We start from the raw sequence: 15,000 nt of genomic DNA on the forward strand, positions 1-15,000 counted from the left end.
TTTGCTTATTAAATCTGTGATAAGACTGATACATTGTGTGGTTATAAACACACTAATAGTATTTAATTTATAATACCCACATTGAGCAAAATCTGGGACTAGTATGTCCTAAATTTCGCTAATGTCATCTTATGTATTGCAATATTCGTGGATTGCAGGCCAATATTCAAGACCTTATAGTTGCTTCCAGTAACCTTACGGTTTCCTCCAGACAGTATGATATCCTATTATGCTCAGAAACTTTAATTTCTGAAATGAAGCACTCATCAGAGCTCATTATTGAAGGTTTTATTCAACCAATAATTTTTGGAACGGGATGCCATTCCTAGAGCCAGGGGAAGGGCGGTGTATATTAGGACTGACAACCCTGCTTCTTATAAGCCATGCAATGAATCAGAATATCATGAGCTTCAAGTAATAAAAGTTTGAGGCAGGTTTATGTTCTAACTATCGGAATTCAGACTTCGATTATTTATTTTCTAATGAGTTTTTACCATTATGGCTAAGATACGAGATGATAGAAAGGCCTCTGTTGTTCTTGTTGGTGATTTTAATACTCTCCACTTGGAGTAGTTAAATTATGTATTTCCTACTTATTGTCGAGGTCTAAAAGCTTTGGACTTTGCCTCTATCAGTCTGTAAACAAATCATAAGTGAAGCTATTCACAGGTCTGGTAACTGCTTAGACTTGGTATAAACTGACTCCTCTGGTACCTTAACAAGTAAGGTCAGTCTCCATTTCTGATCATGCCTTAATTTCGTAGTAGTTATAATTGAATACTCTGTCCCTGATATGGTATACTCATGTAAGATAAAAAGAATCTCAAGTAGAATGGAATGGCATTTTGAGTAATCTTTTGAATTTGAACTATTCACAATTGTATGAAAGTGTTGAGCCAATTGAACTGTTGAATGAAAATCTGGTCAATATAAAGGATAGGCGTATCCCCTCATGTGTGCTAAAATATAGTGAAAAACAAACCATGGTGGCATTTGTTGAGGCTCGAGGTGAGGATGGCAGGTTCATCCTTGCCAAGATTCTTGGACATGATGTGTCCTACCATGCTAGTGATATTTTTAGCTTTATATAAGAAGCAGGTCTTCTAAAACACATTCAACTTTTAAGATAACATCTTTGCTTCTATGGTTTTAATTGAATATTCTTTTGTTTCTTTTATTTATAATAAACGATATCGGCGTCAATGGCCTTCGATGTCAGGATGCCAGAAAACCTCAAATCAATCAATCAATCAATGATGACTGTAAACGTGCTTAATTCGAGAAGTAGGAGACCTGTCATCTTTAGAAGGGTAACAGATCAGCATGGACTTAGGATAACTGCACTCATTTAGGAGCCGTTACTCAGAGAGTTTATGAATAAACTAAAAAGGAATACAATTTAACCACAAAAATCCCTCTCTGATACAGCCCAAGAATATAAGTGTTGAGCTATCCTTAAATCTGTACTTTTTGGGGTAGACATCAGTTCCTTCTTTATTTAAACCAAGTGGTTGTCACTCACTGTCCAAATGAAAAGGCAACCCTTTTGGCTAATGCGTTTGAACCTTTAAGTCTTACCTCAGATGTCAGAGTTGTTATGTAGGTTGAATTGTCGAAATCCCATTCCGTGCAAGGCATCTTCTCCATCCCTTCAGAGGTCTCCTTGTTGTACCAGCAAGATTCTCTGCCAAGGAAATATATATATATATATATATATATATATATATATATATATATATGTATATATATATATATATATATATATATATTTACACATATATATATATATATATATATTCATAAATAAAAGGTATATATAGATCCATACATATATATATATATATATATATATATATATATATATATATTTATATATATATATATATACATATATATATATATATATATATATATATATATATATATATATTATATTTATATATCTACACAGACAATGAATTAGAAATATTATATCAATTTGTGTCTAGTTTCGTGATACTTCTTTAGGGCACTGATTTATTGAACAAGGTTTCTTTACATTTTATTTGACGCAGTAAGAGTATGAACATACATACATAAACATTTATAAAACATTACTGCCCTTTCAAGCAGTCTACGTGGCTTATATTTTCAGGTGTTTGTGGGCGGAGTCTTTTCCCTATAGCCAGGAGTTAAAAGGGTTAATTTCGTATGACAGGTAAATTATTAGGCCTTCCGATACAGTTTCTTTATATTAATAGAGGTTAACTTTATCCATATGAATACATACGCAAGCACACACACACACACACACACACACACACTTGTAGTTTCAAAAGTGGACTGCGTAGACGCCAAGGACCGAAAGTTTTCATCACGGATGATCTTACACCCCTTCGAAACAAAATGCTACAAGCCCTTAAAAATGACGAAGGAATTGCTCGGGCATACAGTTTGGATGGTACAATTTTTGCTGTAGAAAAAAATGCAAGTGGAGGGGACGGTAGAAGAGTTAGGGTAAATTCCCCTGAGGATCTTTATAAGATAGGATGGAAAGAAGATAAGATGAACAGTCACGGCCTAACTCTACAGTTTACATAGGATAAGTGCGACCCCTTCATAAATGGAACGGATACGGAAACGAGACAGGACAGTGGAAATGGAATTGATAGCAACAAAGATAACTTGGATAAAAGCTATGCAAAATATAAGTCATTCTCTGAGCTGAAGATAGCTAGTTTGAATGTTAATGGACTACACAGTAAAGCCAAATTTGGTATACTTGAGATATTTATGCAAGATTTTGATTTTATTTGTTTATCTGAAACTAAATGCCATTATATCGACGATGACTTGTTTCCTGGGTACTCGCATTTTATTAAGAAAAAAAATGATATTACACTTCCGTATGGAGGTATACATGGAATCTGTATGTTAATTAGAAGAGATAGGGAAAATAGTGTAACATTGATCGAAGACACAGTGTCTGATTCCTTATTATGTGTAAGATTTCATTGTAGGGAAACACAGAATGATATTATTATTTGTGCTTTGTATATTCCACACGAGGGATCACCTTATTGTTCATCTAATATCTTTGATGTTATTGCTGATGATCTTATGAACTTGATTGTAAAATATGAGTTACCAATTATATTAGCTGGTGATTTTAACTCAAGAACAGGCTTACTTAATGACTTTATAGATGACGACCCTTTACAAAATATCGATTTAAATGATTTTATTGATGAATGTCTGTTTAGCTCCAAAAGGGAATTAGAAACTCTTGGTCTTAGCACAGATCGCTATAACAGTGATGTTATTACTAATAACCATGGTCGTAACTTAATTGAACTGTGTAAAATGCTTGACGTTAAGGTAGTTAACGGGAGGTTTGGGGGGGACAGTGGCGTGGGGGATTTCACTTGTTTCACAGCTAATGGTAAAAGTTGTATTGACTATTTTATTGTTTCTCCTAAACTTATGAGTAGTATTACGGATTTTAATGTTGAGCAATATGACAGGTGTCTGTCCGATACTCACTCGGCCCTCTCTATGGTATTACGGTTGGAAGAGACTTGTAATATGAGACCACCGGAAATACAGGAGGAGGAAGGTTTAGATTTAGATAGTAAGGAAACCTATGATATGAATAATTCTGAATATGAAGAACTTAAAACAAAATGGACAAATGACATAAAAAATGAGTATATGGAAGCATTCAGTACTAGAGATATTAACTTATTAGACCAGAAATTAGATTCACTGAACCCTTTGAATGTAACCCAGAATATTATGGATGATATTGTAAAAGATTTAGGAAAATTATATATTGACCCTGCTAAACACATTGGAATTTGTAAAAAAGTTTATCAAAATAAGTCTAAAACTGGGGATTGCAAAAAGGTTAGCAAACCATGGTTTGACAAAGACTGTTCTAGTAAAAGAACTGAATATATGAAAGTAAAAAACAGGCTTAAGAAAATCAAAACAAATGAAGCTAGAAACGAACTGAAAGCTAGAGCTAAAACATATAAGAGAATAATTAATAAAGCTAAGAAATCTTTCAGAAAAAAATTTCATAGAAATGTTAGAAATCTGAGAAAAAGTAGTAGTAAGGATTATTGGGATTTGTTAAAGAATACTGATAAGAGTGAGCTGATTTGTAAAATTGCACTTAAAACATTTCGAGATTATTTTGCTAAACTCAGTCGAGGTAATGTTGAACCTGATGATAGTGAACACCCTGATAATTTCGACCCAAGCATTATTAACCAGTTAGTTAACGAAGAATTAAATAGAGTTTTTACAGTAGATGAGATACAAATTCAAATAAGAAAACTTAAGAGTAGAAAAGCATGTGGTATTGATAATATCATAAATGAGTTCCTTAAAAATTGCCCTCATGATATGCTAAATGTTATATGCAAAATTTTTAATATTGTGTTGATCTCCTCAGTTGTTCCATATTATTGGTGTATAGGGATAATAAAACCCATATTTAAGAAAAAAGGATCCCCTGACGACCCAGATAACTATAGGGGTATCACACTACTGAGCTGTGTAGCGAAGCTTTTTACCGCTTGTGTCAATAAAAGATTGACTGATTATATTGACAGCACTGGTCAACTTGGTGAGGAGCAGGCTGGTTTCAGGGAGGGATATAGTACTCTAGATCATATTTTTGTATTGCATTCACTTGTTAATTTCTATCTCCATCGAAAAAAGAGAATATACTGTTTGTTCGTTGATTACAGAAAAGCATTCGATTTGGTTGACAGGTCGTCCTTGTGGGGAAAAGTAATCTCACATGGCATTAATGGTAATGTTATGGCTGTCATATATAATATGTATAATAATGCAAAATCATGTGTAAAGCAGAATCACAAAATTTCTAACTTTTTCGAATGTAACATAGGTGTAAGACAAGGTGAGAATCTTTCCCCATTACTTTTTGCCATCTACCTAAATGATTTCGAGTCTTTTCTTAGCGGGGGTTATAATGGGATGGATATGTGTTCAAGGGAAATAAATGAAAAATTAAGTAGTATTGATATAGAAATGTTTTTGCGTATTTATGTTTTACTTTATGCTGATGATACTATTGTAATGGCTGAATCCCCAAAGGAATTACAAAACGCCTTAAACAAAGTAAAAGAATATTGTGATACTTGGAAACTTCAAATTAATGTTTCAAAAACTAAAGTAGTTGTATTTTCTAGAGGAAAAGTTAGAAATGTCCCGAATTTTAAATATGGTGAGGAGAGCATCGAAATTGTAGATGATTATATTTACCTTGGTACTACGTTCAATTATAATGGTAAAATGGATAAAGCTATTAAGAAACAAGTCATTCAAGCATGTAGAGCATTATTTAGTATGTTAATTAAATGTAAAAAACTTGAATTACCCATTGATATCAACTGTGATCTATTCGATGCTCTAGTTGTACCAATTTTGACTTACGGTTGTGAAATATGGGGTTACCACAAACTAGATCATGTTGAAGCATTTCACAAGAAGTTCATGAAAAATCAGCTCTGTGTGAACAAGCGAACAGCAAACTGCATGGTATATGGGGATCTTGGCAGATTCAAAATTGAAATATCTATTTGCAAACGGATGATTGGATTTTGGTTGAGAATTGTAAAATCAAAGACGTCTAAATTGTCAAATATTTTTTATCGTTTTCTTAGAATTCTATACGAGTCGAATGAGTATAAGTCTAGTTGGATCCATAAAATTAAAACTATCCTTGATTCATGTGGTATGTCAAATATATGGGAGCATCCAGAAAATTTCAATCACACGTGGATAATAAATAGCCTAGAAATGAAACTCAAAGATATAGAGAGACAACAGTGGTATGCAGAAGTAGAAAGAAATATATTGTGTAGTAATTATAAACTTTTTAAGACAGAATTTGGCCAAGAAAAGTATATTATAAATTTAGATATTCCAGAAAGAATTGCCCTTAGTAAATATAGGTGTGGTACCCACAAACTTCCTGTAGCAACTGAAAGATACTCTAGGCAAGAAAATCAGCACTCTTGCACACTATGCAGTGGCAATGAAGTTGGGGATGAATACCATTATGTTTTAGTTTGTCCTGTGATTAGAGAAATAAGAGAGAGATACCTAAAGCCCTACTAATGTAGAAGACCTACCACTTTTAAATTCAGTCTGCTCCTCAATACAAGTAATGCTAGAGAACTGAAAAGACTTGCAAGGTTTGTTAACCTTATAATGTCTTTATTTTAGATTTGATACTTTCTAGGATTTTCCTTATTCTGGTATTATTTTTCAATGTATGTACTTTCCTTTGTCAGAATACCTTTCATGCGTTAATTATGTACTTACTGAATATATGTGTACATAAATATAGTTGTAATCTATTGGTCTCTTCTTTTTGTAGTTTTTGTGTAAAATATATATATGTGTAATTTTGTAATTCTCATACTCCGGAAGGGGTCGATAGAATAAAATTTGCCTTTGCCATTTGCCTTGCCAAATTTGCCTTGCCTTTGCCATTAGAATGAGTGTATTCTTCGATGCTTTAATAATCGCAATTATCTCTATCGACAGTAATTTTCATGAAAATAGTTAAATCTTGCCACTTTCCAATTATTGTGCTCTACAATTTCATGGAATACTTACATTTCTGTCTCATTGCCGTCCTTTTCAATAAATATTGGGAAGCCATCATCTGGTATCTTGCAGGAGTGTTCAAGTGAAGGAACGAGGAAAGTACCACCAAGTGAGCTGGATGGAATCTGGGCACACCCTAAGATGATAAAAGCAAAAGGATATTCATTAAGTACATTTTCTGCTTTAACCTAAACATTTAATGTAGTATTTGGTCTTCTTCTTGTTTATATGTAGCTACTATTAGGCTATTTATAAAAGATTTCAAGAAAAAAAATTAGGAAACGTTTTTACTATTACTTAGCAGATGTTTGTAGTTCTTTATTTGACATTAATTCTCTTTCACAGTCAGAAAATGAGTTAATTAATCAAAAAATATAAATTATTTGTCTATTCATGTCTATTATTCTAGACCAAATATCCGACAACAAAACCGACAACATGTCGATAAAATGGATATATCAACTCTTCGTTAATCTAAGTACTCCTAATGCAGCTACTTCCGAATTATATGCTCATAGAGATTATGCAAAATAATGTTTGTAGTCAATGTGATGATATGAATGTTATTTGCAAAAAATCCAAATAGTGTCCGTCAAAGGTTTGCCTTTGATATTGTCAATCGTTAACAAAACTATCCAGTAAGTCACACATGATAGACCAAATGCATGGAACTCTAGAGAATCTACAATAGTTGGGAAAAATTTATTTCTTTAAATGATGTCAATAACTGGTAGAGCTGTGGTACCCCAATGAATGCGATTATCTATCAATACCATTTACAGCTATAAAAATTCAAAATTGATAAAGGGAACACCGAACCTAGGTTGAATTTCTTTGAGCAAGTATCCTTGTCAGTAGAGCGCATGGGAAACAGATAGTGCTAAAACATTATGCGTTTGTAGCCTGCTGCTTGTTTACTTCAGTCTCTTCAACCTCTCAGTAACGCGGTTGCCTTATTTGGAACGAATATTCGTTGTTTTGTACATCAACGCTTAAAGATGGACTATCATGGAAAAGAAAATGTTTTCTCGCACTTTGAGATGTAAAGGTAAGGTAAGGCTGTAGATTGAATGAGTAAATAAATATAACTTGTAATGCAAGTGTAGCCTACGTTACCAAAGTTTGGCATTTACAAGTTGAATGACTCATCTTGTGATCCAGATAATCATGGAACAATGCTTCGCGATACTCTGTGTCCAGTTTACAGTTTATGTAAGCGTGTGTGCACAACAGTAAGATGTGCTTCAAGTTGTGTCAGAGTGAGTGGCCATCATGCGTCTGCAATATATAGCTTCTTGGGTGCTTTATCCTTCATGTTATTGCTGCAGGTGTCCATTCAGCTTCGAGATCAGTCTTCATGCAAACAGTCCCATATACTGAAATTTTCTTCATATTTCCATTCATGGTATTGGTCATTGAAGTATACCTTCGTTTGCTTGTAGTTTGCATCTTGGTGGTGTATAGGGACTCATTTGACTACATCAGACACAAGTTTGTTGACAACGTACGGAAATTGGTTTGTAGCTGGTATCCTAGGGGCAGTGTCGCTGGAACAACACTGGTTGCTGTGTGTGTTGTTGTGCGATAAAACCTCAAGTTTAATGCTGGGGCATCTTGTTTTAGGCACTTCTTGGTGATCTTCATGATTCTTTGGTTTTTCGATCTGACCTGGCATAAGTAGGGCTACTAACTTAGTATTTGAAGTCATATACTCATGAATATTCTGCAAATTCTCTGCGAACGTGCTGCTTGGGGCCATGACTCCTGATTGTTGTCCTGCTCATCATGTCAGGTAAGTGGTGAAGCATTTCAAAGAGCCTAGAATCGTAGTCTACTGCTTCTAAGTAGTTGACGCTGTCCAGTTCTAAGGTGTCTACAGCCACTTTGTGCCATGGTTTTACAGGTAGAGCAGTCACCATTAGCTGCTCTAATGGTTTGGATGGATGGTTCGTTTCCCATGATCTTCAGGTCTAGGTAATTTTTCTATATCCATGTTGATTGATGGCTACCATACTGATTGTAAAGCCAAATTTCTTCAGCCTTGTATCCCTTGATGACCAACGTGTGGCTTACAGATAATTTCTTTGGGATCACTATATTGTCCAAGTAGAATATTATTCATTGTGAATAAGTGATGTGACTTGACATAGGTAAGGGTCCTCCTGTGTCTGGTCGACGACATTCTAAATCATATCATCATGCGCTGGCCATAAACTTTCTACATCTTCTACATACATCTTGTGCTAGTCCATAGATCTTTTTATTTTGCGTTTTACACTTGGGCCTAAGGTATATGTTAAAATAAATTATTTCCCTATGACATACTCTGCGATGGCATTGAACTTCATTAGCCTCATAAACATTCTTTGAATACGTAGTGGCATATAGTTCAAATCTTTGATATTGATGGATGGCACCAGGGGTTTATAGGTCTGCCATCAACATGAACTCCAGAAGTCCAACAGGAAATATGCAAGTTTCTCACAAGTCCACACCAGTGAGAGACACTTTTTGTCGATATGTGCCCACTTCTTCTCAGAATCATTTAAGCAATCTGTAGTTATGTGCAATGAGCCGTAGATCATTGCCACACTTCTTCAGCATGCATGCTCCCCGACTATCTAAGGTGGTATTGTCACTCACATAGGGTGGTTTTGAAATGTCGTAGTATGCTAGTATTGTCCTTGGGGACATAATATTTTGCCACTCAAATACTTGCTGTTGATTTTGTGTCCCATACGTAAGCATTTGTAGACTTACGTAGCTCTAGTATTGGGTATGATTCTTGTGATAGGTTGCATATATATCTGGCTAAATAGTTAAACATACCAACAAATCTTCTAACTTCTATATTGCATGGCACTTGAAAGATGCTGATTGCTTCCACTTTTATTGGGTCGGACATATACGACATATACCATACAACATAGGTATCCTTCAGAAAAGATGCAAAGAGTGCCGCCTATCAGTCTGAGATCATCTTGGTCTAAGTAGCCATCTCCAATCCAGACATGAGCAGTCTTGGCGAATGGCTTGGATACAAAAAGGAGAGACATAGCAGATATGTTGAACAGCACTTTCCCCTTAATGCAGAAAGCTGTAGGGAACTGACAAAGTGCTCTTTTAAGAAAGGCTGCAAAGGAAGATGCTAGTACTTACAGTCAGCGCACTCTACCGCTGCCTATATAAGCAGTAGCTGCTTCAGGACCAGTGGTATAGTTTGAACATTATAACCTTATAACCTTATAAAATTAAAATGAGATAATTTGGTGGCCATCTTGAAAAAACAGTCAAGTCATGAAAATATGCAGTATGTCAGTTTTCTTTATAAACATTGAAATCTACTTCAGTAGTCTTGAAAACATTGAAATCTATATCTAGATCATGGAAATTGGACTATTCCAAATACTTTGGACAACTAATTTGACGGCCATCTTGAAAAAATATCATGTGTCTAGGTTCCATATTTAATTCATTAAGCTTATCAAAAATACATGATAAATATATTAGATTTTCTAACCAATACTGTCAGTCGTAAAAACCCCGACTTAAAGAGCCAGACGGACTTAATTTCTCAGCTGATACAGTGGGTGTGTACGCTTCTCCCTTGTAAGCCTATCTGAAACAACAAGTCCATTTTTTTTTTTTTGCACAGTGAAGCAAATAACATGGCATTCAAACCTATTGGTTTTATATAGTTGATGATTTTGACAGTTGCATCAAAAACACTTTTAAGCTCGGGATGAATGTCTTTGCAAGTAAGAACTTCTCGATGAATAATACAAGGAGTAAAACGTACATGTACTTTTGCTTTTAGTCCTTCCTTCTTACCCAACATTGCCTTTGCCCAGGCTCCATGTGGACATATATCTACACACTGATTCCAAGTCCAAAAAAGACAAAGCTTATGAAGCTTTTTATCCAATGACATGAAAATATCTTTCTTTTTATCGTAATGCAAAATCACTTATTTTCATTCAAGTTTCCATTGATGCCATAGCTTGTATATGCAAACAATTGAGAAGAACCAGTAATGTCAGTTGTTTCGTCTAATTATAAAGAACAATTTAAATCTTTTACTCTCTCCATAAACTAGCTCAGTATGTCACTTGCAATGTCATGAATTCTTTTACCAACTGTATTGTCTGACATGGCTATGGATTCAAGATCACGAGCCACCTTTTCTCCATGAATAGTTCGACACATTACCAATGCATTGGGTTTATATAAGCTCTTCCCCTATTGTCTGTTACTTTTTTTTAGAGCAATTAGATATGCAACCTCATATGATGCCATTGGAGCTTTGTCAGGTCGTTGTCACTTGTTTTTGTCCTTGCAACTCCATTTTCTTGCGTTGGAAAAATTCTCTATCAGTTTATTTATAAATGACTTGTGTTTGCATTGCGAGTGTACTTTCATTTTTGTGGCTTCAAGTTCTCATTGTCCAACACTTTCGAATATGTAACATATTGATAATAATGAACTTCATTGATAACAGGGCATACAAAGCCGTATTAAATAAACCATTCTTAGTACTTTCGTCGTCTTGGCTGTGATTGACAGCTGCTGCTTGGCTCAACAACACTTCTTCTATTAGCGTACTTTTTCCCATTCACTCATTTCTATAATTGACTGACACAGCGCTGTATGCCAACTACGCTATTATCCACTTCTGTTTTATTTTATTTTTATTCACATATGAATTTTCTGTTACATCCACTTTTCGAAATTCCCAATGATCCGTTTATTAAATAGAGAGCCAAACACAGGAAACATCAAAATCAACAGAGGTAACTATTACTATCATTATTGATACCCGATTTGAAAGATTAACTCAAAGACGAAAGTTGCATTTCAAATATTTAATACTGAAAATACGGTTGAGTGAAGAAGTTTAGTTAAATAATTACAAATAGCATCTAGTTGATTTATAAATTGGCTATATATCAAACATTTCAGCTAATTTTATAAGAAAATAGTAGTAGTAGTAGTAGTTTATTGACAAAACAAACTTACACGTACCACCAGCAGTGGTGGAAGGTGGAAGGCTGAGAAATAAAAGATAGCATGAATTGTTTTAGATACGAGACCAAGCTTTGCCGTGTCGCATAATTTCATTATATTGGATACTTCAGTTTTTTCTTAAAATTGGAAAGTTAGAAACTTCCTTAAACAAGTAGTCTAAAGAACTTAGTTTTAAAATGAATCCGTTTGATCCCATGTAGTCAAATAAAGAGTTCTGACACTATAGAACTCAGATATTCATTGACGTCATTTGGATGACATAGATTGCGTGCTGTATCTTACCATGTATAGTGAGATTAATTATTCTCGGTTTATTTCATTTTGCAATCTCATTTTTCAATTTACCTGTACGCCACTAACCACGTTTTTTCATCGTTGTAAGTGTTTCAACTGTTCAGTTACGCCTCTGCATTTATAACCGTGCCATTCGTTATGAAAGTGTTAAGTGTGACATGTTTGCGTTCCTCTAATTTACAATTTTCCATTTAAATTTCTATCTTTTGCCATATCTGTTTCATCTCACATGGTCAATCGAAGATGGCGGACCTTGAGCACAACATTGATAACACTTTGAGCCTTAGGCTGACATGCTCATTCCAGAGGAGCTTAACGTGTGAATTAGAGGACAGAAAGTAGATTTTACATTTTTTTGCGAGGATGCCAAAGAATCCCTCCAATCCCTTACTCCTGTTGATTTTCCTCATATAATATCTCGAGAATCAGAAAATTTTGAAGTTCGTATTGGAGGAATCAGGGACAGACTTATTAAGTAGAAAAACACTTGGAGATCCAATTATACTCATCCTATGGTCAAAATGAATTATCCAGGCCTTATTACATATGCCTAGTAAATTGAGGCCAATTTCAGTAACATGTCACATGAGTATCAATCAAGAGATTGCAGTAAATGTTTTTCTGTGCAACGCGCTTCCCGTAAGTGTACTACTATTACTTTTTTGAATTGTAGATAGCCACATAAGCTGCCAGCTTGTCCAAATGTCTTAACAGTAAGTCACCATTTTAAAAATTTTCTATCAGTTCTCCTATTACTGAAACATAATTTTCTAACACAGCACTATCAGTGCTCAATCAACCCTTTTCCCCTTTGTCAATGCATCCTTGTTAAAGCTAACTTTGCCTTGATAATTTTCAACGTTGTTATAACTCCCCGTTTTACATATTAAGCAAAAAGCCATTTATTGTATCGGTTATTTTAAAAGCAAATATGACTTTACCAAAGTGTACTGCTAATGCCCCCATTTCAGATGATTCTACAGAAAATGGTAACAGGGATTATCTGCCTCGATTGCAATACAGTAACAGTAATACTTTGACCTACGAGTGATTAATGTACGAGTTTTCTGAGATTAGAGTCTTCAATCTGTCGATTTTTGGCTTTGATATGCAAGCAAGAATTTGAGATACGAGTTTGAGATACTGCTGCTAGATGGCGTAGTGAGAAATGACGCCACTAGTCACACAACCTCCCTCAGCATCGAGCTACCAACATACTTTGGATTTGTTGTGCTCACAGTTTCTGGCCTAATGTTTTGTGAGAATTTGTTATTCTAACTTTCTTTTAATCATGCCTCATAAGGAGTTAAGTGCTAGTGACAGTGCATAGAGGAGGAGGATGATGTCTATAAAATTGAAACGTGAAATGATTGAGAAACATGAAGAAGGTGCCTTTTTCAAGGACCTGGCTACAATCAGCTCAATTTTGAAGCAGTACAGAATGCTGTGGTTGGATAGGTTGGGAGGAGTCGAGAAGCCAAGCTTTTTATTTATGCAGTTAAAAGATTTAAAGTAAAACTATTTGTGCACAATCCCCATTTTTATATTTTTCAAATTCAGAAAAACATATGACCAGTACTTTTCTTTCCTCTCTTTCCCGTTACCCATGTACTGCACCTCAGACAAAGGAAGGAGATACTGACGAGGCTTGTATTGGGTTATGTCTCAGACAACAGTTGAAGAATGATTATATGGTGGCATATTCCTGATACTACTTATGTCTAAAGGTATAATATGATCATTATTTAATATTTTATAAAAGAAAATTATGAAAAGAATATAATTTGGCAAGTACAGGTCGAAATGTGATTCTGTGTGCAATTAGGACTGGTAAGTTTCAAAGTTCATTAGGTAGGGAGTAGGAAACATGAAAAGGAAAAGGAAACAGAAGGGTTTAGTGAAGATACTAGGAAAGGATATGAGACACAACTGCAAAACAAAGAATATTGTATGCAAGTTTGGTAGACCAATGATTGGTTAGTCAAGAAGAAAGTGACAGCAAGAAAAGGTTGGATTTGCTAAAGAAGGAATTGGTAAATTAGACCTCTATGTTAGATAAATGTTCTACAAGAAAATGTTACATCATGGAGAAAGTTTAATGAACAAACCTTTCTCAAAATCAAATAAAGGAATAGAGATGTGTTGTTTGATGAGAATGAGTCCTAGATTGATGGAAAACTTAATGTGAATGTTAATTAAGGAATACAGAGGTAGGATAAAGGTGAATGAAGGCAAGAATGTGAAAGGTAAGTTTAAAGTTGAGATTGTTAGCGGATGTGTCCATTGAGAATTTAAGGAGAGCAATTCGTGTTGAAAATGCAGTGCCTTGGTGGTAATAATGGGACTGAATAGCTCGTTAGGGGTTCAAATGCAAATCTAGGTGAACATTCTTTATTTGAAGAGCCAAAAAGTTTATGTAAATCTTACTTACAATATCCAAAAAGTATTATCACGATGAGGTTCCATTTTCCCATACCCAGTTGTTCAAGCAGATTGTCGAAATTGTTCTCCATGGTAACTGTGGCATTTGATGGCAACACTTCTGTAAATGTTTAGAATTATATTTCACTTAAACACCAAAATAAATGACTGAGGCAATATCATATCTCTATTTCTAAGTGCTCAAAATATATCTAAAGGTAATATGAATTATAAACCAAGGGAGGATATTGTAGCAAGGGTTATTCGTGAACCACCAATGTTAATTTGAAATACGTGATAAAGTTAAACATTTACTTGGCATACAAAAGTGATATATGATTTGTTATAAGAGTTGTGCAGTGTTTATTAAAAGAATAATTGGTGGAGTTTCAACTGACAATGATTTTGGCTAAATTACTGTAAACGTGTCTCCACTTATATTTCTTTATTATTAGACTCATTGACTCATCAACTTTTAGCTTTGTTTTTAATTTTGTGTAAAAAAAAATTACTTATTCTCACTAAAGTCTTCGTTATCTTCTTCCCTAATTTTGTAATACAAGCACTCCATAATCTATCTTTCATATCTTTTTCTCGTTCTCCTCATACGTCCTCCAGCATTCCTGTACATGA

General features: G+C 34.5%; 1 protein-coding gene across 1 annotated transcript in view; it reads right to left on the minus strand.

Annotated features, from left to right (window-relative positions):
- LOC137616585 (organic cation transporter protein-like) overlaps positions 1 to 15,000 on the minus strand; it is a 30,115-nt gene that overhangs the window by 11,847 nt on the left and 3,268 nt on the right. Inside the window, exons 2-4 of the mRNA XM_068346470.1 lie at positions 14,378 to 14,488; positions 6,637 to 6,763; positions 1,579 to 1,684 (exon numbers count right to left, since the gene is read on the minus strand). Coding sequence (XP_068202571.1) covers positions 1,579 to 1,684; positions 6,637 to 6,763; positions 14,378 to 14,459 — 315 coding nt within the window. The 5' untranslated portion in view covers positions 14,460 to 14,488. The remainder of the gene's footprint in view (positions 1 to 1,578; positions 1,685 to 6,636; positions 6,764 to 14,377; positions 14,489 to 15,000) is intronic.

This window comes from Palaemon carinicauda, chromosome 22 (genome assembly GCF_036898095.1).
Source record: "Palaemon carinicauda isolate YSFRI2023 chromosome 22, ASM3689809v2, whole genome shotgun sequence".
NCBI classification, from domain to species: Eukaryota; Metazoa; Arthropoda; class Malacostraca; order Decapoda; family Palaemonidae; genus Palaemon; species Palaemon carinicauda.